Source organism: Equus caballus, chromosome 6 (genome assembly GCF_041296265.1).
Source record: "Equus caballus isolate H_3958 breed thoroughbred chromosome 6, TB-T2T, whole genome shotgun sequence".
NCBI lineage: Eukaryota > Metazoa > Chordata > Mammalia > Perissodactyla > Equidae > Equus > Equus caballus.
In genome coordinates, this window is record NC_091689.1 from 73,004,124 (window position 1) to 73,029,469 (window position 25,346).

At 35.7% G+C, this 25,346-nt stretch overlaps 1 protein-coding gene across 35 annotated transcripts in view; it reads left to right on the plus strand.

Annotated features, from left to right (window-relative positions):
- The window catches only part of CNTN1 (contactin 1), a 339,733-nt gene that overhangs the window by 209,454 nt on the left and 104,933 nt on the right, over nt 1–25,346 (plus strand). For all 35 annotated transcript variants that reach the window (XM_001487937.6, XM_070270139.1, XM_070270146.1 and 32 more), the window contains 7 exons: nt 854–953; nt 1,111–1,292; nt 2,718–2,842; nt 3,494–3,611; nt 7,416–7,566; nt 12,667–12,794; nt 13,101–13,276. In XM_001487937.6, coding sequence (XP_001487987.1) covers nt 854–953; nt 1,111–1,292; nt 2,718–2,842; nt 3,494–3,611; nt 7,416–7,566; nt 12,667–12,794; nt 13,101–13,276 — 980 coding nt within the window. The remainder of the gene's footprint in view (nt 1–853; nt 954–1,110; nt 1,293–2,717; nt 2,843–3,493; nt 3,612–7,415; nt 7,567–12,666; nt 12,795–13,100; nt 13,277–25,346) is intronic.

Sequence of the window (25,346 nt, forward strand, 5' to 3'; positions counted from 1 at the left end):
AGCTTTGTCATAATATACTGTTTCTTCAACCTGAACTGGTCCAGTTCAAATGTCTTCTTGCCTAAAATTCTCATAGTCCCTACATACTTCCACCAATTCTCCTTGACTGCCACTCTTTCAGACCATCTATTTTTGTTTTGGCTTGTATTTTAGGTCCTCATGTATCTATTTGTCTCCTTAGCATTATACAGTATAAAGTACATACATTGTGATCCTAAGCAATGTACTTAGCCTTTCTGAGCCTATTTCTTCCCCTATAAGGTTGGGGAAATAATATTTCTTTCAGGACTGATATGCTAAGTAAATGAAATAAAGTACCTATATTTATGAGCACAGTGATGTCTGAATAAACATTTTTCTTCTTTTCCTCTCTCCTTCCCTCTTTTCAACTTGTTTCCCCTTTGCCTTCATTTCCACTGACACTTCTTTCTTTTCTCTCTTTTCTTGTCTTTCCTCCTCCTTTCACTCACTCCTCTCTTCCTTCTTCCCTTCTCCCTCATTTCTTTTCTTCTTTCTCTTTCTTCCTGAGTTCCATATAGCACCTGGCACAGTGTTTTACACATATTTGATGCTCCCTAAAGACTTCTTGAATTTTCTTAGTAAATTGAGTCAGATTGGTTATACAGCTGTTAGAGAGAACCAATGTGGTTGAAAATGCCTGATGAAATTTATACTCTATACTACTATGCATAAACAAACAGATCTATACATTGTGACACAGATATTTTCCATGACCTAGACAGACAAAAGCCTTCCGTATTGAAGCAATTCTATTTCTGTAAAAATTACAGTGTTAAAAAAAACACTATTCTGCTTATTAATCAGTTGATGTTTTTGTTTTTCTTAATATTAGGAACAACAAAACCATATCCTGCTGATATCGTAGTTCAGTTCAAGGACGTATATGCACTGATGGGCCAAAACGTGACTTTAGAGTGTTTTGCACTTGGCAAGTAAGTATACCTACATTTTTCATTAACATATACAGAAATACATTAATTTTTATACTGTTTTAGGAAATAAATGATGTAAATGTTTATCTATAAATGTAAACACAAAATTGCCTTATGAGCGTTGTGGATTCTTAGCTCTTGAATCTCCTATTTAAAGTCCTGTTCCTGATATCCGATGGCGGAAGGTCCTAGAACCAATGCCAAGCACTGCTGAGATCAGCACCTCTGGTGCTGTCCTCAAGATCTTCAATATTCAGCTGGAAGATGAAGGCACATATGAATGTGAGGCTGAGAACATTAGAGGAAAGGATAAACACCATGGAAGAATTTATGTTCAAGGTAGATGATATATTATGTTAATTTTCTGTAAATTTCATCAATATCTTATTTACAGACATTTCCATACTTGAAAAGCTAGTATATAATGATTAATAGTTTAAAAATAGTGATATGTATTACATTGTGCAAAAAGATGAAACATTTATCTTATGTCTAATTAAGTCACAAATATGAGTTATAACTGTTATGGACCTATATCATTAGTATCATAGTAACACCAATGGATTGATAGTAGCCTTCTTGATAACTTTCAGAAAATACAATTAATGTAGCTTGTTGACTCCCTTCATTGTTCTCCTTTTTTAGATACCTTTTTATTTGTAGAAGAACCCATGCATTATGACTTGGTTTAATCTAAGCCACTGGTTTGCAAACTTTAGTATGCCTCAAAAATCACCTGGAGGGCTTGTTAAAACCTAGATTTCTGGTTCCCACCCTCAGAATTTCTGAATTAGAAGGTCTATTTGGGGCCCAAGAATTTGTATTTCTAACATGTTCCTAGCAGATGTTAAGGCGACTGGTCCAGGTACCACACTTTGAGAATCACTAGTCTAAGGAAGCATTTTTCTGTGACACAGTTTTCTTGATACAAGTGTTTGATTCTCACACATTGAAATAAACATATTTTGGAGAATAGAATGTTGCTATTCAAGCAATACTTGGAACTTTTCAGGTTGTGATCATCTCTATAATGTCCCACAATGTGAAAATTGCAGGTCACAACTGAATAAACATCTAGGGCTTCAACAAGATCGTTTATTTAAAGGATCAGCATACACTGAGTGTCAACTCAGAGGTAGAGTATGATCGGAGCAAGGATAGTCAGACAAAGGAAACACTCTCCTTACAGTTGAGGAATTCATACTCTATTCATGTTATACACAAACCTCCCAAATAAATACAAATATACACAGGTAAACAAACATATACCTACCTACCTACCTACTTACCTACACACAGACAAGTAATTATAAAGAAAATTGTGAGAGTGCAATATGGAAATTTACATGGAATATTGGTAAATCATACGGTGAGGAGCTCCTTAGCCACACTGAGAAGGTGGGAGATAGGAAAAACTGGATGATGCCTAAGCCAAACTGAAATACTAGAATGGGGAAAGAGCACTGTGGCAGGGTCAAGGCTAAGCCCCCCTCCCAAGACCCCAGCGCTTTGTTCATGGAGGGATAATAAAAAAATAATTATGAATTGAATTATAGTTACTTCCAGCTATAATAATGTAGGATAAAGTTTACCTGCAAACCTACAGAAATAGAATTTCAAGGGCTAAAACACTGATTTTAGGATACACACAAAATTTGATACATTCTCCAGAAGAAGCTCAACTAAATGTAATATTAGTCCCCTTGAGATGATGATGAATGTTGAGACTTGCATTTGACATTTACAATGTTCGTTACTTTTTAGCATTTCCCGAGTGGGTAGAACACATCAATGACACAGAGGTGGATATAGGCAGTGATCTCTACTGGCCTTGTGTGGCCACAGGGAAGCCCATCCCTACAATCCGATGGCTGAAAAATGGATATTCGGTATGTATGTTCAAACGCTTTGCATGAGTCTATGTTTAGACAACATTTACATGTGGTCCTGGGATAAATTTAACATGAGAGTTGATAAAGTTAGGGTACCTGAGCCCTGAAATATGAAAATTTCCTAAGAAAAGCAAAGAAGAAAGTGAACATAAAGTATCTTCTTTCAGTTTAAACAACTTTCTGTAATCTTATATCTACCTTCTCTCTCTCTCTTATTTTTTCCTTTGTCCCACTTTTTATCCCTCTTCCTACTCATCCATCTCCACTACCTGATATTGTCCTCTTTTTCTTGCCACTGTTTCCCTGACCCCACAGAAACAGAGGTAAGAGTGAAGGTCCTACCTTTAGCCCTGGGGACACGTAGCAGCAGTGGGGTTCTTCTCTACCTTCCCACTGTAATCTCCCAGCTGGGCCAAGAGGGCAACAGGTGGACTCTCAGCTCTGTAGGATGAATAGGACAAGAGCCACTGGGCATGGTAAGTGGGTTTTACTTCCCCATGCCGTGAAAACCCCACTCCACTTGGCTTAGTTAACAGTGGGGGCAAAAATAATATATCTATATTAAAAGGCAACTAAGCCCAAACCTAAATGAAAGCAATTCTATTAAAGTTTGTTGAGGAAATGTGTTTTACTTTGTGTTCTTTTCAGTATCATAAAGGGGAATTGAGACTATATGATGTGACTTTTGAAAATGCTGGAATGTACCAGTGCATAGCTGAAAACACTCATGGAGTCATTTATGCAAATGCGGAGTTGAAGATCTTGGGTCAGTATCATTTCTAGTTTCTGTTAACATTCAGAAAGAGAACAACATGTTAAAAAATAATCATAGGGTATCTATAGATGATATATGATTTCACATTACTTTCTTGAATTGCTGAAGTTAAAAAAATTTTTAATGTGATTTGGAATAGAAAGTATTATTGTTTTTCTTTTCATTAAAGAACAGTAAATAAATTTGAACAAACGTGGAGTATAATGGTTTTTAAATTTTTTTTAAATGGTCAAGCAAACTTTACACATGTCCATTTTTAGAAGTCTTATCCTCCCTTGCGTCTTGGCAGCTAAGTACAGCCTGAAAATCACCTAGTGCAGATTCGTGCTTCCACAATGCATGTGGCCCAGCCTCAGATGAGTCTTTAGCACTTCCTGGCATTATCTGTCCCTGTGTTGCAGACTCTACAATTGCTATTTAAAACCTTCAGGACATTCCTCAAGCCCCTGACCCCACTCTGACTCCTACTTCCATATTTCCTTCTTATTTCTCCATGAAAATTGAAATACTTAGAAATAAAATATTTCAGCTTCCCATCCCTCATTCAAAACTATCTAAATCTTTACTGCACTTGTCCTTTCATACTCTTCATCCAGAGGAAGAAAATAATCCCTTTACCTCTGGCCCTATGTTTATTCCTTTTCACTTACTCTGATGCTTGATATCAACAGATATCCCTTTTCCGTGTGTGTGTGTGTGTGTGTGTGTGTGTGTGTGTGTGTGTGTGATGTATGTATGCATATGTGTGTATACATATTCCTTCAAGCTGCCTCTCCTTCTGGTCGTGTTTTGTTCTTGAATTCTCCTCTCCCTTGTCTTTGGTGATTCCATGCTCTCATACCTCCCAGACCATTTCTTCTCACTTACCTTCATTATCTCCTTTTCACCCCTTCCTCTCCTCAGCTAAAAATCTTCCTCTCTCCCAGAGTTCCATTCCTCTGATTCCATTCCATTCTCTTCCTCATTCTTCCACATATTTTATATTACTATTCTTGGATTATTATTTTAAAAATTTTTTAGAATTCCTGGATCATTTATTATTCCTCTTTACCCATTAATTATCACTGATCCTATAATTTATATCTCTGGCCCAGATTTTTATCCTCAGCTTCAAGCTCCATATAAAGCTTCCTAGTAGAAATGTTCATCTGGGTAACCTGACAGATAACCCAAACTTAGCATGTGTGAAAGTGAATTCATTATCTCTCACCCATATCCACATCTCCTGAAAAATTCTCTATTCTAGAGAATGACACAATATACTATATCCTTTTCTCCCATCACATCTACTAAATTTCTCAATTTTACACCATAAATCTCTCTGAGATTTTTCACATTCTTATTTCCATTACAACTACTTTAAGGTCTTACTGCATCATGTCATTTTCATATTATTTGAAGTAGCTGTCACCAGGCTCAGTCATATTATAAGTAATGATTCCAGGTAGTCAGGCTTTCTCTTCCAGAACTGATTATTGACAAGATAAAGCAATGCCTCAGTGTGGCCTATTTTATTCTTGCTACACCAAAGGGAAATTCTTTAAAACATTAGTATCACTGTGAATTGGTTGAGACTAAAAGAACATGAAAGGAAATGAGATAAGTTTAAGAAAGTATTAAAGAAAACTATCTTTAAGAAGAGTTAAGACTTTCTTAATTTTAACTTTCTCTGCGTCTTCTTATAGTGCTGAGGATCATATTTCATTTCTTACCCTCTAAAGTCAAAATCCCTTGGTAATGTTTTTAATCTAGTTTATGTAGATATCAAGCAAGCATTCAGGCTTAGGTTTCATACCATATCACTTTGATATATCACTTTGATATGGAATGAAATAAAGCATTTTGATTCTTAGTAAAGATATGAGGTGGGTCTGAATTCTTTCCTCAAGATCAACTTTCTGATTTCTGTTTAAAAAGAACCTTCGTTTTCTTATTTGTCATCATCCATTACAAAAGAACATGAAAATTCAACAGCCCAGACTTAAAGATCTCTCTATATTCAAAGCTAAAATCTTTCAATCATTTAATGACTATTAATGTAGTAATTAAGCAAACTGTTTGAACGCTTTCAGCCTGAGATCAACGTTCCTGGGCATCTTTATATTTGTCTCAGTCTATTTTTGTTTATTACCTTTAGAAACAGTTTTTCTCTCCTTTTTTTCCTGAGTTTTCTGGTTAATCCATTTATTCATCCACCAAATGATTGAGTACTTACTCCACACCAGGTACTATTCTTTAATAGGCTCACTAAAGAGCGAAAGAGCCAAAAAGCGCACGTCCTCTTCTTAGCTGGGGGAAAAGTGTTCCGTTATTTCTTCTCACTTCTAACATATATAGGAACATAGTCTAGATTCTGTTACTACAAGTTCAAATATTAGATAAGTATGAAGTCATTTAAATGACCATACCAAATCAACTATTTCATTAAAACTTAATTGACTCAAAGAAAAAAATCTATTTTCTAGGTGAACTTACACTTTTTAAAGATAATTCTATTAAGTTTTCTCTCACATTTTACAAGCAATGTGTCACCCACAATACTTATTGAGCTGCACACTGCATTTGGTATACAACACAGATTGCTTGGTTATTTATTTATTGCCAATTATCAAAACTCAGACTAAAGGGATAATGTAATAAACTAGATCCTTGCTACAAAAAGGGTGCTCCTCAGAGCAGCAGCAGCAGTAGCAATACCTGGGAGCTTGTTAGAAATGCCAAATCTCAGGCCCACGCCAGTCCTACTGAATGAATATTTTAATAATATCCTCAGATGATTTTGATGCACAGATAAAATTGGAGAATCACTGGGCTAGATAATGAAGAGTCAAGACCTAGATAAAGATATACTTAGAAAAAGCTCCTTAAAAAACAGTTACATATGACTGGAATGTGTGAAAATAGATGGATGGAATTTCCCTGGAGTCTGCTAATACAGATTGAGAAATGGGCTACATGCGGGGACCCTAAAGAAAGTTAGAGCAAGTCATCAATGGAGTAACCTTTATGAGACTCTATATCCTGTTTTCATAATTGCTGTTCTGTACTTTGACATAGGGATGAACTATAAGTGGATCATGTACTCCTCAATTGATTAGATCCATCATTCCCATAGCTCTTTGTAGGTAGGTCCTGAAGGCAAGGATCTCTCTGTTTATTTTGGCACCTCATAGTGCTTGCACACAGTTGGCACTCAATAAATGTTTGTATGATGAAGGAGGAGTCATTGTTTAATGAAAAGAGCATGCCTGAGCATCAGAAGGAACTAAAGATTCAAATCTAGATCCCACCCGATACTGCCTTGGCACCTTTGACAAATTATATAACTTTAATAGATATCAGTTTTCTCATTTGTAAACTAGGAACAGTTCACTCCAAGTGTGGTTGAGACTATTGATTAGGACCGTATGTCAATATTGATAATGTTGCTTGATTCCCTCCAGCCTTTCACTTAACTTCCCTTGTGCAATTAAGTCAAAACAACTGAATTAGGTGTTACTTTCGAGGTAAATATGTATACAACGTTTGATTATAAAGTTTATAATGATTAATACAGCTAGACTTCAAGAAGTGTAGACTTTAAGATGAGTGAATTTTATGATAAATATACTTCAATAAAAATGAAAAATGATAGTAGGTATATCATGTATGTTGGTCACAGCTGATAGTATTTGGTGAGATTAATCTTTTCTATTGATTATTACTTAAAAGGGAATAAGCATGCTATAGTACAGAAGAAATGTTTTCTTTTTCTTTTTTAGCAAAAAAGGAAAATAATAATTTATTTCCTTTTAGCTTTGGCTCCAACTTTTGAAATGAATCCTATGAAGAAAAAGATCCTGGCTGCCAAAGGAGGAAGGGTTATAATTGAATGTAAACCTAAAGCTGCACCAAAACCAAAATTTTCCTGGAGCAAAGGGACAGAGTGGCTTGTCAATAGCAGCAGGTCAGTTCAGAAACTAGAAATTCAGCTGCCATTCGTTATGGGGAAAGTTTACAGCAAACTGGTTGTCATATTAATAATGTAAATGTTGCCTGTTCCAACTTTTCCCCACAGAAGCTACCATTTCTAAGATGAACAGAAATACTTACCCATCACTGTCGGTATCTATTATAATCAGGGTTCAATTTTTAGGCTTCTATAATTTATAAGGAATTTAGAAAATTGAGGCTCAGAGATTTTTGGCAAATTGCCCAAGGGCACAGAAATAGTGAACAGTGGGAAATAAAGTAGAATCTCTCTAACTTATTTTTCTCCTAGCAAGGGCATCTATCTTCATTCACATTTGATTTAATTTTATGCAATTAATCTATTAAATATTTCAGTAGGAAAATTAAAAGGTGACTTCAAAGTATAACTCACTTCTTCCCATCTTCTTAAATGAGCAGGAACTTCTCATCTTCCCAATAAGTGGACCATCTACCAATGTTTTGGTGACTTTGGGACAAAATAAAAATATGTGACTTGCATAGATTATTATATAAAAACCACACTGAATGGTTTCTATGAGTTTCCTAGAGGAAGTTATAGTTACATTGAGTACTAAATTATGAGAAGGAGAAAGCCAGGATAGGAAATAGGAGGAATGGGATGAGAAGGTGGGGGAACAGGGGATATTTCAGGCTGTGAGAGCAGCATGTGCAAAGGCCCCAAGGCAGAGAGTATAGAATGTGTAAGGAATGCAAGAACTAAAATCAATATGGCATACCATTAGCGGAAAACGGAGAAGAGTTTTAACACATGAGACATAGTAAGCCTTATCATCAATAACATAGTTTTCTATGCTAAGGGGTTTGGGCTTCATCTACGAGTAACAGAAATGTGTCTAAAGGCTTAAATAAGGGAGGAAAAAAGTAGTTTTTGCCTTTTAAATGAATATTCTGGCAAAAGTGAAGAAAACAGATCGTCTTCACAATAATCCAATAGAGTAGGAAAGAAGAGTATTATAATCTCTATTTTTATGTATCTAAAGCCTAGAAAGATTAAAGTGACCTTCTGACAATATAGTGATAATCTCCAAACTGGAACTTGAACTTGTGTCATGTTGACTTGGAACCAGAACCTGCCAACACAGTTGTCTTATTAGGATGATCACAAGTATGGCTGTGTACGGGACAGAGGTAGGATGGGGAGAGGGGTTATGCAGGGATGGCAGTTGTTTGTCTGAACCCATCAACTTTTAAAGTTAATATGTTTGACCTAAGAGTTATTAAGGCTTTAATGAATTGATGCTAGAAGGATCCGTAGTAAAGGAAGAATCAGTTTGTTCAATTTTCTGCTGAAACATTAGCAGTCAGACAATGAGCAATGCAGAGACCGTGATCTAAAGATAGTCCCATTTTGGGGTACTCACTCCTGCAAGAACCTATGGCCTACCATTCCCCATGGACTCTGCCAGGAACTCTGTCCCCTTATTGAAAAAAATCTTGCTCTGATTCTGAGGAGGACCCATGTCATGGGCCTCTTCAACCAAGGGGATTTCTCAGAACCATTTTTCACGGACTTGTTTTTCCTAAATATCAACGTGTTCAAAAAAAGAAAAGAAAAGTCTACCTCCTAAATTCTTATTATTGTGGTCATGTTATAATATTTTTAAAGTCTTTGAATCATATTGTATTACTTCTTGATGAAAGAGTCCATAAATCCAATTCTTGCTCACTACGTCAATCCCTTAATTCTCAGGTTATTTAAGTACTACTTTATCATAGATACAGTATTTTGTGTACAAATAAGTTTTAATGTTGCAAAATAGTATATATGAAGAAAAGTTAAATTACTAAATTATTTTTAGAGAAATAAAATATTTCTATTGAAAAATAATATTCCAGGAATAACTAAATAACCCTCTTTAAGCATAAGCGTAATCTCATTCTTATTAATGTAATTACAAAAACTTCTTCCGCATTACAAAGTTATTTCTGTGCCTGGTTAGTGGCTTGTAGAATGGTTTATGCAATATTTGCAATCAGTAGAGAGGAGACATAAATCTTGATAAGTTCTCAATTGTGTGATTCATTTTGGGCTACTATGATACACATTCTCTAGCAGAATTCCTTTGTAGTTGTTCATTTATGTCTGATGCACTGCTGTCAGCTCTAACGTGATCAATATCTGAGCCATTTATGTGAGGCTATCTCCAAGATTCTTTTCCACTCCAGAGTTGGTGTAATTTAACAATTAACAAATAAGATGGAGGTCATTTTGGAGTAATTTTGGCAACAATAGGTGAATTTTTTTTTTAAGATTGGCCCTGAGCTAACATCTGTTCAATCTCCCCCCCTTTGTGTTCTCCCCAAAGCCCCCCAGTACGTAGTTGTATATCCAATTGTAGGTCCTTCTAGTTCTTTGTGGGCCACCACCTCAGCATGACTTGATGAGTGGTGCTAGGTCTGCACCCGCGATCCAAACCAGGCAACCCTGGGCCACTGAAGTGGAGTGTGAGAACTTAACCACTCAGCCATGGGGCCAGCCAGCAATAGGTGACTTATTAAAGACCAGATTGTTCCTAGTTTGTTTGACTGTTTATCCATATCATATTATCTGAAAATAAGGATAAGATCCTGAGAGTTTAATCTACATTGTCTTAAGTATAAGGACAGTTATTACAAAAAAGTCAAGTTTCCTAAATATTCTTACTAAAAATTAAGTGCCTGAAAGTATGGGTAAGATGAATGACACGAGGAATTGTACCCTTTAAAGATCATAAAGATCAGCTGAGAGCTAATATAAATGAGAAAACTAAGAATATGAATGTGGATTCTAGAAAGAATAATTGTTGCTGTTGTTTCCATTGCAACTTGACTACAATTTTCATTGTTTTACTTGCAAAATAATTAAATGGGAGTGGGGTGGAAAATTAGCTAAGGAGTTACACTAGAGGTTGGTGAGAAAAATTTGGCCCATTAACATTGGTACTGTGTTAATATGGATTTTATAAGAAGAAGATACCAATTCAGGATTAGTCCTGAAAGAGGTTTATTAATGGCAATGCCTAGGAGGGAAAAGAGAGAGCAAAGAAGACGGAGGATGGAAGAGACATCTGACTGAGATGCAGTCTGATCCCAGGTGAGAGAGGGAAGGAAGGAAAAGAAGTTGGGTGGAAATGACTTGGACTGAATCCAGTTCTAAGAGAATATGGTAAGGCCTCTGGAGAGTCCTCTAGCCAAAAAGGCCCATCAAAGGAATCTGATGTTTTCCAGGAACAAGTCTGCCTTCAAATTCCTCCCAGGCTGTCATTGGCTGAGAGCTGCCTGTGGAAAGTGTGGCGTTGGCCCAATGCAGGGGTGGATCTCTGAGGGCAGCAGCTGGGGCAGTGAATCAGTTACAATCCTCACAGTTGGAGAACTTAGAGAGGCATCTTAAAACTTCCACAGTATCAAATAATGGCTTTTATGGTTATAACATCTTAATACTGTATTTTTTCTTCAAGAAGGAAAACATATTCTGAAATCAACTTAAGTTGGAATTGGGTAAAGAAGGGAAAGGAAATCCTGGAATAAATGATTAGTGGAATTTTTGGTATTATATGGAGATTTTTGTTAATAAAGTAAATATACAATATTTTTCCTTTGTCAAGTTCTGCCCTGAAAATGGAGTATATGGAGAATTATTTGCATGTGTTGTGCAAAGCTTCAGAGATCATTTAAGGTTTCGGAAATGGCACATTTAAAGAAAGTAAAAATCCAATGACAGGCAATTCAATATTGAATCTAGGTGTGAGGCATTGTATAATGAAGTTATATAATACATATATGTTATATATAAAAGTTATATATAATGAAATATATGTAATGAGTTCTGCAGCCTCTAAGGAAGAAGCAGACTGGCAGGTGGGATGGATTTCAGTTCTGTTCAGTAGTAAAGATTTAGGTCCTGTTCAAAGAAGAATTTCCTGAATATTAATCTGTTACAGAGCCTGTCACTAAGGGAGGTTTTAAAACATCTCTCTCTAGAATTTCCTAAAAATAAAATGTTTGTATTTCTCTGTAGCAGTGGAAATGATAGTCTGTCCTAACTTCAGAATCTGAACTGAAGTCCTGAGGTCACATTTCTGAAGTTCTGAAGCTCATTTCTTTCCAGCCTGCGATAGGTTTGAACCTGTCTCACAGTCATTTTATGGTGGTGTGTGGAAAACCACTTGCCTCTATCAAACTCCCTGTAGTTCATTCATTCAAGAGAAGGTGGGATGGATGCCTACTCAGCGATCGGTGTCACACTACTTCATAAGTCCCTGGCACAAAGAATTTTTTTTCCTAATGAATAAATGAGTTAATGGATATGTTCCCTGTTAGACACAGGGCCACGAACAAAGCAGATACCAATTCCTGACATCAGAATGTTACCATCTAATGGAAGGATTGAGTCATAAGTAAAAATGAAGTATGTCAGGTGAAATATGTATTCGGAAATAAAACTCTGGGAAGAGGGATAGGATGGGGAATGCCAGGACAGCAGCAGTGCTGTGTGTGTGCACATGTGTATGTGCACATGTGCGTACATGCATGTATGCATGCAATACTAACTAGAATGATTAGGCAAAGCTTTACTGAAGGTAGCCCTGTGCAAAAACTTGAAGGATTTAGGGAACAAACTGTGAGCTTGTCCAGGGCCTAAAAGGGCAATCAAAGGACTGTGGCTCTTACTATACATTAGGTGGAAAGTGACTGGGGGGTTTTAAACCGTAGAGTGACATTACTGAGCACAAGAGTGACATGGTATGACTTATGTCACATGTCTTCATGCCTGGCTTACATGTGGAAAAGAGACTATAGGGAAGGAAGGGTAGAAGGAGGATGCCAGTTAGAGACTACTGTAATAGTCCAAGCAAAAGATGATAGTGGCTTTCTACAACAACTTGTCAGTGCTGAGAAAGAATATTATAGACAAAGGCTAGAATGTTTCATCTTAAAAAATCTTACTGTCAAGTAACTTGTGTAAAATGTACTGATCAAAAGGTATTAGTGTTTGTAATCTGAGATATATAATAGTAAAGTATTTCCTTAAATTAATTTTGTGAAGTACACATTGCTTTTTTCATTTCCATAGAATACTCATTTGGGAAGATGGCAGCTTGGAAATCAATAACATTACAAGGAATGATGGTGGTATCTATACGTGCTTTGCAGAAAATAATAGAGGGAAGGCTAACAGCACTGGGACTCTTGTCATCACAGGTAAGAAAACATTTGATTACTATTGGGTGTTTGGGGTTTTTTTAGTTTGGTGGTTCTTCATTTCTAATGTACTATAAGATGTGTTACAGCACTAAGTCCATGTATTGATAAGTTTTCATTTCAAACGCCTTCTGGACAAATCTCTAGCTTAATGAAATTGTTCTTAGAATTTGGATTCAAAAACATCTTATTGCTTTGCACTGAGAAATCAAAATATATTGATTTTTATTCTTTTAATTTACCAGGTAATATGGTGTCTCATATTTTCTTGAATTGTGTTTGTCTCCCTTACTTGAAAATGTCTAGATCCCACGCGAATTATATTGGCCCCAATTAACGCTGATATCACTGTTGGAGAAAATGCCACCATGCAGTGTGCCGCTTCCTTTGATCCTGCCCTGGATCTCACATTTATTTGGTCCTTCAATGGCTATGTGATCGATTTTAACAAAGAGAACATTCATTACCAGCGGAATTTTATGGTACGTGTTTTAAGTTTCATCTTATTAACATCCCAATGACCCCTATGTGTCTGCACTGCAACTTCTATTATTACAATCATTTTCACAAGACCAAATAATATGCAAAAAAAGCTTCTCATGGATTTCCTTAGAGTAATTATAATACTCCTGAACTTTTCTAAAAATGGGTAGCTCTAAGGATTTTGGTAGAGATATTAATCAATAAATATTCATTGGGCTTTGGGTCCATCCTGCCCTTAATTATAATACAATTTTTATATTGCTGTGTATTATGCCTCAATATATCTGTACTTTAGGTACTAGTGCCTCTATGTTCACTTTAAATGAGGTAAGAGCATAGAATTTACCCTTTGTTATAATGATGACTTTAAGGCATTTATTTTATAATTTGAGGGTAAGAAATAGACAATATATATATATATGGGTGGGTTTGGACAACTAGTCCATATGATTTGAAAAGGGTTAAGTGGCTGTATTTTATTTTAAAAGTAGGAAAGCATATATGATACAAGACCTATAATTAAGCAATTAAGCACAGTGATGCCTTTGTATGGAAATAAATAAAATAAAGAGACCGGGACATAATGCAGGAATAATGGCTTGCATAGGAACGCTATTGGTGCGTTGATAGGGCTGTCTAGTTTACAGTGTATTTAAAAGGCAAGTTGATCGATGCTTCTACTGATTTGTAGAAAGGTGACCGTTTAGGAGCCTAAAGACCTATATAGAACATATGCTTAGTTAAGAAAACTTTAATTTTAATTTCTGAAGTCAATTATTAATATAGAAATAAAAGTTTGGATTTGAGTTAATCCTGAGTTTTATTTAAGATTTTTAAAGTCCTATGAAATCTTAAGATTGATATGTATGTATTATAATAATATTATGCTTTCAAATAGTCTGTCTCTTTTTTTAAAATTCTTCTAGAACTTTCCTCTTTAAAAAGCCAAAACAAGCTTTCAGTCAGGTTAAGTGAGACTGATTTTAACTAGATGGAGACATTCTTTTAAATTTTTATTAGGTAGATTCATAAAGCAACTTTCAATATAGTATCAATGTTTATGACTTCCATACGTTAACTGTAATTCCAGTTTCTTTTTAATCTCACAGATCTAGCTATAATGTAACTCTACAGTAAACCCACCTACTGAAATTCAGTTTCTGAACCAAACTTACACTTTAAAAAGTAACAACTGGGAACTGGCAGAGAACGATTTTAACATTATACCACATGATATTTTTTCCTTATATGTCTGGAACTATTTTGTTGTGCTTCACACAAACATGCTCAACTCTAGTAAAATTGACACCAATATCTTTAATAATTTCTTCCAATTGTGTTTTGTTTTACCAGAAAAGCAAATATCTCTTAGTTTTACTCTTTTTAAGGCAAAAAAAAGTGAGTTAAACAGAGATCGTATTTTAAAAAAATAAACTTTGAAATTGCTTAGTTCCTTGATGTTATAAATTGAATAATTTCAAAAAATGATAATCATAGTTTACACAAGTAGTTACTTAATAGTCACGGTAAAGTTTATGTAAATAGATCACAGGCCATAAATTGCCCTAAATTAAGCTGAGATTTCATTTGTGGCACCTCTTGATATTCTTTAAAACGATAGTTACAGGTGCTGGTCCAGTGGAGTAGTGGTTCAGTTCGTGCGCTCTGCTTTGGCAGCCAGGGGTTTGCAAGTTTGGATCCTGGGCACGGACCTAGCACCACTTGTCAAGCCACACTGTGGCAGCAGCCCAGATAAAGTAGAGGAAGACTGGCAGAGATGTTAGCTCAGTGACAATCTACTGCAAGCAAAAAGAGGAAGACTGGTGGCAGACGTTAGCTCAGGGCCAATCTTCCTCACCAAAATAATAATAATAATAATAATAATAATAATAGTTACGTTGTCTTGGTTGATGTAAATAAACATTTCAAAAAAAGAAAGAAAGCAAGGGAGAGAAAAAGAGCCTCATGTTTGAAAAATAGGGAAAAATAAAGAAATTAGTGGAAAACTATTTAAGAAACAAATAATAATTGGACCATAAAAATGTAAAAGACTTTGATCATCACTTACCGTACTCCCTCCATTTGCAGATGACCGCCACAGAGCTTCATGTAGCTGCCCCTCAGCTAGTCCAGAGCAGAATGCTAACTGCAGGCAAACTGGTCTCACAACTCAGGTTCAGCCCATTCCACCAAATAATGATCTATCAGGGGTAGAAAACATACTCACGGGCTAAATATGCAACATAATTGAGTAAAAATATCAAATGCACATTTGTATCACTTTGTAGATGGACAGAGCCATTCAGTTCTCTAAATACTAGAAAAAAAAGATAAGAATATCTATTTTAAAATCAATGATTAAACTTAATTCTATCCTTGAACCTAAGAAATCTATAAAACTTTCTCTCACGTCTTCCTTCTCTTTTAAGGCAAACTTCAAAGTCAGACTTCATGCTAAATGTATCATGCAAAATTTGAGTAAAAACACCATATGTGTTTGATCCACCTTTTGGAAGTTAGTCCTAATGGCTGGTAATTGTTTCTGGGCTCCTTAATGGACCACTCTTGCAAGGAGTGGCTCTTCCTACCGAACGCTTAGTGAACGAAAACATAATGGGGATGGTGGGTATTGGGGACAGCAAATGCAAAGGAAGGAACATTGCTGACTGCATTTGTCTATTACTCAAGTGGCACAGCCAAAAATGTCAGCATATAATTTTGTTGATTTCTTAAATAATGTTTTGATATTTCATTTAATTCTGGCAACATTTCAATAATTGAATATCATTTGCTTGTTTAAAAATATTCTCCTAAGCCCATGCTACAAGCAGGAACAACGAAAGGCACTAGGATGAATAAAACACTGACTAAGACAAACGCAGGCCCTGATCCAAAATAAATCAGAGATACCTGTGACTTTAAAATTCAGATGTAAATATTTTGGTAGCTATCATGGTTATCAAAACTGTCATCATTGTCATCGTTGTTTTTGTAGTTTTCATTGCTAAAAATTAATATCGAAAGCTCTAATTAATGAAGCAAGAATAAGAATTCAAAATTTAAACTTTTTATTTCAAGAACCTGTTTGTATTTTCTAATTTAATTTTAGTAATACATTTTGTTCAGTAATCAAGTATGCTTTGATTTTAGCTTGCTATTCTTGATTTTGACCACCATGTGGCAGCCTTGCATAAGGTTTCAAATTTCACAGCTTGGACTAACTTTATGAAATTAAATACATTTTCCCATGTTTATGTCTAAGATGTGCAATTATAGGTGATTTTAAAATTTCTCCTTTATACTTTTTCCAATTATGTTCATATAATTATCAGGAAAAAAGTAACTATACATTTTTGAAAATGTGCATTTCAAGAATTTATAGTGAGCACCAAAAAAGTAAAAATAACATTGCCATTATGTTTAAAGATCCGGCTTTATGTAAATCTATTCTGAATTAATTAATTTAAAAAATGTGGCTATTAATTTTAAAACTGTAAGTAAACACTTAACATTAATTATAGAAAGATACTAAGTGGTTAAATATATCTAATCTACCTGTCGTGTAATTTATTCTTTTGTTTATTCAATAAATGTTCAGAGTATTATATTGTTACGTGATCAAGATCAGTAAATGTTTCATTTGAACTTGAATTTGTGCATATGAGGATGTTTAGAATATATATGAATCATACATTTAATAAATTTGAAGGTTTGATACAATCAACTATTAAAGTAGTTTATCTGGCATTCTTTTATTCTTCCAAAGTTATGTGGCAAATGCTCACGTAAATTTTTGAAGTCCACCTATAAAATAGCTTCTATTTTCATTTTCCAATTTAATGCCTACTTACTGCCTTAGAGTAAATCAAAGGGTAGAGTCATTTCTATTTATCAATTTAATTTATAATCCCTCTTGTTCTAGAAAATACTTTAGATTATCTACCAAAAAGTCCATATTTGTAACGTATAATTTTATTTCTCTCCCATGGTGGTGCCTAATCTGCAAAAATTATTTTTTTCGATAGCCACCTAACTTTTGACATCTACTTTGAGTCATTTTCTTTCAACCATGTGACAACATTTTTCCTGTCAGAGCCGTTATCTTAGTTACTTAACCACATGAGTTTCTTAAACTTTCCAATTCTGGTTATTGCTGCTATGCTTTTTTCTGATTCTCTTATTACAAATAAATGTTAAAATTGTAATTCAGCAAGAAGTTATTGTAGGTCTGTTTCAAATTCATAAATTCCGTATGAATTGTTCAGAGGCTGTGCCACAATGAGACCTGGACTCTAGGCTCCATTTTTTCACTTCTTATTCTGTAACTCTCAGCCAGTGATTAAACCTCTCTAAGCCTCAGATTTCCCCCTCTGTAAAATTTTATTAATAATTCACTTAATTCTTTCAGCTTGCTTCATTGGGATTTGCAAAACTGGTTACTTCATAGTATTTTTGTGAGAATTCAATGAGAAAGAATGCCTATAAAGTGCTTGGCACAAGATCTGGCATATTGTAAGTGGTAATTATTAATAGTCTTTATAATAGAGCAATCATTCCTCATTTAAAATTCCAGAAGCTTTTGCCAGATAGTTTTTCCTGGTTACAGATCTCATTTTTCATAATTTAGTTCTTGCCCTGCTGGCTGTACTGACTACCCAGTCTGAGACAAGAAATTCTCGGCATTTCCTTGCTGAGGGCAATGGAGAGGCAATGTTTATGAGTGCTTACTGTTTGGCCAGCATTGGTTTAAATGCTTTGAGCGTGTTTCTCAGTTGATCTCCACAGCAGTCCTCTATGGAGCACATATTTTTGTGATTCTCTCAATTTTCAAGATGAGGAAACTGAGGGTTAGAAAGATTAAGTGCTTCCCCAAAGTCATTGTACAACTTGGTCGTGGCAGAAGGAGGATTTGAAACCAGGTGGTCTGAGTGCAGCCCCCACGCTCTTCACCATGGCAGTTTTTAATTCATTGGTTAGTATTCATGTCTATATCTATTTGAATAGTCCTCCTCCCATTGTTTGAAACACTTTAAGACAGTACTGTTCAACTCATAATAATTCTATAATTTTGCTTAATGAACCTTTTATGCTCACTCAAGCTTATCCAAATTACTTTATTCTTCCTATACGATTAGCTACCTTTGCAATGCATTGTAAATCATTCTATAGTGTCTCAGGTGGTCTAACTATAACATTCTAGTCAATTCTTAATGATCTCCTTCAGGGGGTAGGTGTGTGTGTACGTTTGCGGGTGTGTGGGCCTGCATTTGTTCTGACTGTATAGACACCACCATCCAGGACAAGGAAGACAGATTTCTTACCCTAAGGCTCTACTTCTTTTTAAAGAACATATTAGTTATACTGAACATGTCACAAAACTATGTTTGAATGTGAGACATATGTATTCCCTACTAAAGCACATTAGGAACTTGAACAGTATTTGCTTCTGCAAGACAAGCAAAAAAAAAGGAGAGAGAAAGAGGAAGAATAATAATAAAACAGAAGTCATTTTGTTTTTTTCAATTTCGTTGGCTCTCTGCTCACTATTGAACAAGGAGGTGAAAATTGTCCAGAGTTATCAGGCAACAGGTTGGATGAGAAAAGGAGGGTTAGGCAGTAATCCTGGCAAAGGCAAGGATCAAATTAGAACTGAAGAAAGCGGAGCAGAAGACTCAGCAGGCACAGTGAGATGATGTAAGCCCTAAAGCAACGGTTCTAAACTGGGAGCACTTTTTCTCCTCAGGGGACTTTGGCCATATGTGGAGACATTTTTGGTTGTTACAACTGCAGGGGTGTGTAGAGGGCCGTGATTATGGGCATCTGTTTAGCACAGGTGCTGCTAAACATCCTATAATGCCCAAAACATTCCCCACAACAGAGAATTATCTGGTCCAAATTGTCACTAGTGCCAAGATTGAGGAACACTGCTCTCGAGGGAGATAAAAAGAGACTTAGGAATAAAGGGACTGTCCACTGAAGGGTTTTAAGCATGATGTGTTGGAAACAAATAGAACTTATATTATTTTGAGCAGATGAGAGTGCTGAGGACAAAAAAAATTATAAGAAGCTAGATAAAAAACATTTTGCAAAATAGCGTGAGAAATAGAGTATAGATTTCATATGTTTTGTGAATTTAAGACTCTTACCTTTTGATTACTCTGCTGCAGCCTTCCTGGGCCAGGTGTGAGGTGTTGAAGAAACAGACAGAAAGAAGTGCCTTCTGCAAGTTCTGTCTGCTTTTGTCACAGCTTTACAAGTGTCTGCCTCATATCTCTCCTCACTACTTTTAGGAAATATATGAATCCTGCAGGCTATTTGGTCCAGAGTGGTTTTGAATAGCATTTTTTTTTATTATTGAAGTATACTTGACATATAATATCCTATTAGTTTCAGGTGTACATCATAGTGATTCGATATTTATGTACATTACAAAATGATCACCATGATAAGTCTAGTTAGCATATGTCACCATACAATTTATTACAATATTATTGACTATATATTCCATCCCCATGGCTTATTTATTTTGTAACTGGAAGTTTGTACCTCTTAATCCTCTTTGCCTATTTTGCCCACTCCCACAACCCCTCCCTGCTCTGGTAAGCACCAGTTTGTTTCCTGTATCTATGAGTCTATTTCTGTTTCGTTTTACTGCTTGTTTATTTTGTTTATTAGATTCTCTAGATAAGTGAAATCATACAGTATTTGTCTTTCTCTGTCTGACTTATTTCACTCAGCATAATACCTTCTAGGTCCATCCATGTTGTCACAAATGGCAAGATTTCATTCTTTTTTATGGCTAAGTAATAATATTCTTATATATATATACTACATCTTCTTTATCCGTTCATCTACTTGGGTTGCTTCCATATCTTACCATTTACATTTAAGGTAATTATTGATAGGTGTGTCCTTATTGGCATCTTGTTACTTGTTTTCCGGTTATTTTTGTAGTTCTGCTCTGTTCCTTTTTTCTTCTCTTGGTCTCTTCCCTTGTGGTTTGATGGTTTTCTTTAGTGTTATGTTTGGATTCCTTTCTCTTTATTTTCTGTATTCTATTGTAGGTTTTTGGTTTGTGGTTACCATGAGGTTTATGTATATTGATATATATATATATAGCAGTCTATTTTATAGTGATAGTCCCTTAAGTTCAAATGCATTCTAAAAGCAGTACATTTTTACTCCTCCCCAATGTTTTATGTTTTTAATGTCATATTTTACATCTTTCTATTTTGTATATCTCTTACCTACTTATTGTAATTATAGTTGATTTTACTACTTTTGTCTTTTCACCTTCATACTAGGTTTTTAAGTGGCTGACCCATTGCCTTTACTAAATATTTGCCTTTACTAGTGAGATTTTTTTCTTTCATCTATTTTCTTATTTCTTACGGCCTTTTCTTTTCTGCTTAAAGAGACCCTTTAACATTTCTTGTAAGTCCTATTTAGTGGTGATGAACTCCTTCATTTTTCACTCATTTGGGAAACTCTTTATCTCTTTTTCAATTCTGAATGATACTTTACCAGATAGGATATTCTTAGTTGTAAGTTTTTTCCTTTCACCACTTTAAATACATCATGCTGCTCTCATCTGGCATGTGAAGCTTCTGCTGAAAAATCAGCTGATGGCCTTATGGAAGTTCTCTTGCATGTGACTAGTTGTTTTTCTCTTGCTGCTTTTAAGATTCTCTCTTTATCTTTAACTTTTGCCACTTTAGTTATAGTATGTCTTGGTGAGGGTCTCTGGGTTCACCTTGTTTGGGACTCTCTGTGCTTCCTGCCTGTGGATGTCTGTTTCCTTCCCCAGGTTAAGGAAGTTTTCAGCCATTATTTCTTCAAACAGGTTTTCTGTCCCTTTCTCTCTCTCTTCTCCTTCTGAGACAGCTATAACCTAAATGTTAGGACATTTGATGTTTTCCCAGAGGTACGTTAAACTATCCTCATGTTTTAAATGTTTTTCTTCTTTTTGCTGTTCTGATTGGGTGATTTCTACAATTTTGTCTTCCTGATTGCTGATCCATTTTTCTGTATCATCTAATCTGCTGTTGATTCTCTCTAGTCTATTTTTCATTTTACTATTGTATTCTTTGGCTCTGACTGGTTCTTTCTTAAATTTTCTAACTCTGTTGAAGTTCTTACTGTGTTCCTTCAATCTCCTGAGTTTTGTGAGCAGCTTTATGACCAGTACTTTGAACTCTTTATCAGGTAAATTACTTATCTCCATTACATTAGGGTTTTTTCTCTAGGGTTTTATCTTGTTTTTTCATTTGGAATATATTCCTCCATCTCTTATTTTGTTTGAAGTTCTGTATTTGTTTTTATGAATTAGGAAGAACAGCTACTTCTCCTGATCTTGATGGAGTAGACTTGTATAAGCGTATCCCCTGTATAGACCCTGTGTGCCAGGTAGCTTTGGCAAGCCAGCTAGAGCTGGAGTGGGTGAAGGCTAGAGGTCCCAGGGTGCACCGTGCCAGGGTTGCACTGGCAGCACAGCTGGAGCTGGAGTGAGTACAGGCCAGGTAGTTCCAGAATGCACTGTGCCAGGACTGCCTTGGCAGGAAAGGTGGAGCTGGAGCCCACACCGGCAGTGGGGGATGGTCCTAGGGCCACCTTAGCAGGACGAGTAGAGTGGGCACAGACTGGGGTGGGGAGGGGCGGTTCCCAGTGTGCTGCACTCAGGCTTCCTTGGCGGGAGGGCTGAAGCTGGGGTGGGAATGGGGGTGGAGGTGCCTAGTGAGGACAACTGGAAGTGGTATGAGCCATCAAGGTGAAAGAGAAACACAAAAAACTGGTACTGGCTGGCACCTTCAGACCCTGGAGAGAGTTCCAGCAATTCCCTGCTTGTTTGGCAGATGCTCTAGCATTAGCAAATGTATTTCCTTCCTGTATAGTGTAAGTGCCCTTTAAACCACTGTTCTTTCACTATGCCCCAGGGTAAGAAAACCTGTGTGTGGGCCCCTAGGTAATATCCCTCTTTGCTGCAGGTCACTGTGTTGGGGGTGGGGTTCTGTTGATACTGTATCTCTGTCTCTCCTGCTAGTCTCTATGTGGTCCTTCTATCGCTTGTTGTGCAGAGGCTGTTCAATCAGCCCTCACTTCTTCTTCAGGAGGAATTGCTCTATATGTAGGTGTCGATTCGGTGTGTCCAAGGGAGGAGATGAGTTCAGGGTATTCCTACTCCACCATCTTGGACCCTCTCTCCTCCTCACTGTTGTCTTTTATTTGCTATTTTTCATCAGTAAACATGGAGAAAGGTATCTATGGTCACTAGAAGTGTCTATACTTGGGTTGGCTTCTTTTAGATCATCACATTTCTAGTGTAGAGTCCATTTCAACTAAAGTTACTCCCTAGAATAGCATCCTATGATCTAATCCTTAGTAAGCATTTGTCAATGATAATGCTAAATAAATGAAATTAAGCATGTTTATCAGCAAGTCTTTGTCCTGAGTTGTATTGGCTTGGAGGAATCTCCAAAAGTTAATTTCAAGTTAAAGACCCATTTCTTTTACATAGAACTCCCCACATACTTCAACATCTCTACAGTAATTATTCTGACTCTTTATGCTTTCAAAATACAGGAACTATTTAAAATCAAAAGAGTGGGAAACAAACATGTAAACTTTCGTTGTTTTAGGAATTTTATAATTTTACATCCTGGGCTTTATTTCTCATATCACACTAGAGATATACTATTTTATGATTAGCTGTCACATTCCAAGAAAGCTTACTAATTTTTTCAGTTTGTTTTTAAGAACATAACATTATCTAAAGATCTGGAGTGTTGTTCTGGTTTTGCCTTTAACAAGTTATATGACTTTGGGCAAAACAGTCACTATGAGCCTCAGGCTTCTCATCTATCATATGAGGAAGTTGGGCCACATCAGAAGTTTTGAAAAACTACAACAAAAGGTTTTTAGCCACAGAATCCTTTTTGCAAAGAAAATTTAAATCAGAACCCCAATAAATCAAAAAAAAAAATGAAAGTGAGGTTGCTCTGACTGAAGAAATTGTGTGCATGTGTGTGGATGTGCATAGCCCAAAAGCCCTAACCACAGGGCCTCTCACATCTTCCTATACCCAAATACTCCCCATTTTGATCCCTTTCGTCTACCAAGTGGTCCATGAACATCTTCAGAACCCTAACACTAATGGGAACCAATTTGAAAACCATATGAATTAAATGATATGCAAGTTTTCTTTCAACTCTAAAACATAGTCTCTAAATCCAAGGCTTTGATGTTTTTGTCCATCATTCAAAATGCTTAGCAGAGGCTGCAAAGAAAATTCTCTTTTATTTTTGAGTTTTCATTTAAAGTAGGCCGATTGATCAAAATTGGACTCTTCAGCCATCAAAATAGCCAAATTTAGGGATAGCCAACATTTCCTTTGATTCTATAAATACAGGGTGACCTCTTAGTAATTATCCTAGACCACTTCCCTAATTTAAGTTTTAGATTTATAATGATATTACTTCATTTTCCTAAGTTTTTAAAAATCATATCTTTTAAAAAATGTTTCATAGTCAGGCAATTTTCATGCTGGTGCATTACTTAAAGCAACACTAACTTGAATGGTAGACAATATTAAGAAATTTGTGTTAAATTGTTATGTGTGAAAATGGTTTTGTGATTATGTAAGGGGATGGCTTTACTTTGTTGGAGGTTCAATCTGATGTTTTGAAATTTGAAGTATGATGATATCAGTAATTTGTTTTTTAAGGGTTCAACAATAGACAGTAGATAGAGAAAAGAAAAGATAGAGCCTGCTAGTTAGACAATTAGATAAAGCAAATATGGCAAGAAGCTTATAATTGTTGAATCAAATTGGCTGGTCTATGGGTGGCCATTGCACGTACTATTCTTTCTATTTTCTTATGTTTGAACATTTAAATAAGCAAAAAAATTAATAAATAAATAAATTAAATAACATATTGTATTCTTCCTGCTATGAGAAAGTACCCACTTTTACCTATCAAACTGTGAACCTGAGTCCAGTTGTTTGATCCCTAAAGCACTACCTTGGAAACAGCTTGACCTGGTGAAACCAGGACTAGACATTGACTATCGAGCCTTCCACCAGTAGCTTCACTTAAAATCTCAAATTCTTTATCTCTAAAATGGAAACATTAATAGTATCTTGCCAAGTATTACAAAAATTGAAGATGAAAATGTAACTAAAATAGCTATCACATTGCCAGGCATTTAATAAATTAGTTCAGGTATTAGAAGGAGTTCAGTAGCAAGGGCAGCAGTGGCAGTAGCAATAGCAGAAGCAGTAATAGTGGTTGTAATTATAAGAGTATTGTCTCCTCATCTGTAAAATGTAGTTCAGAATACCGATCTCATAAGGTTGCTGTTAAGAGTGAATTTGCACATGTAGGTGTTTATAATAGCACCAGGCACTTACAAAACCCTGACTAAACATTTGCTGTTAGTCCTGTTGGTGATGCTGGTGTTAAAGGTTGCAGTTGTATATGATAGATTTGCTATAGCTATTGCTTCTTTATCCTAACAAACCAAAAGTTAAAAAGAAAATTTTTTGTTGTTTCATGGATTTAGCATGTATCATACATGTTTGATAATTTTTTCTAAGTTTCTAGAATATTCTCTTTAAAAGATATGCTTTCCTCCCACCTTCTATGTTTGTCCGTTCACTCCGAACATCAATGGAACAAAAGAGACGTTTTCGTTGATATATAGCCATTATGACTTCTAAGCTTTATCTAGGCTTTATATACTGTACAGAGTATTTCTTTGTTCATCACGATTAATTAATTTGCTAATACAATTTAGTAATTTACATTTACTTGTACTGCAGGAATGATTTTGCAGAGTTAGTTTACGGGGGAGAGGGGAGGAAGGGATGGGCATTTGTATTTTGGAAGTCTTTTGATTTAAACTTGGGAAATTTCTAAGTGGTAAACCACATCTACACTTTGGAACATCCCTGAGCTTTGCTATCACAATTTCCAGTATGTGATTCAACTCTCCTCAGATGAAGGGAAGCATTTTGTAATTCAGCCAACTTGTGGTTTTTAGTGAAAATATAGGGAGCATTCGTATCTAATT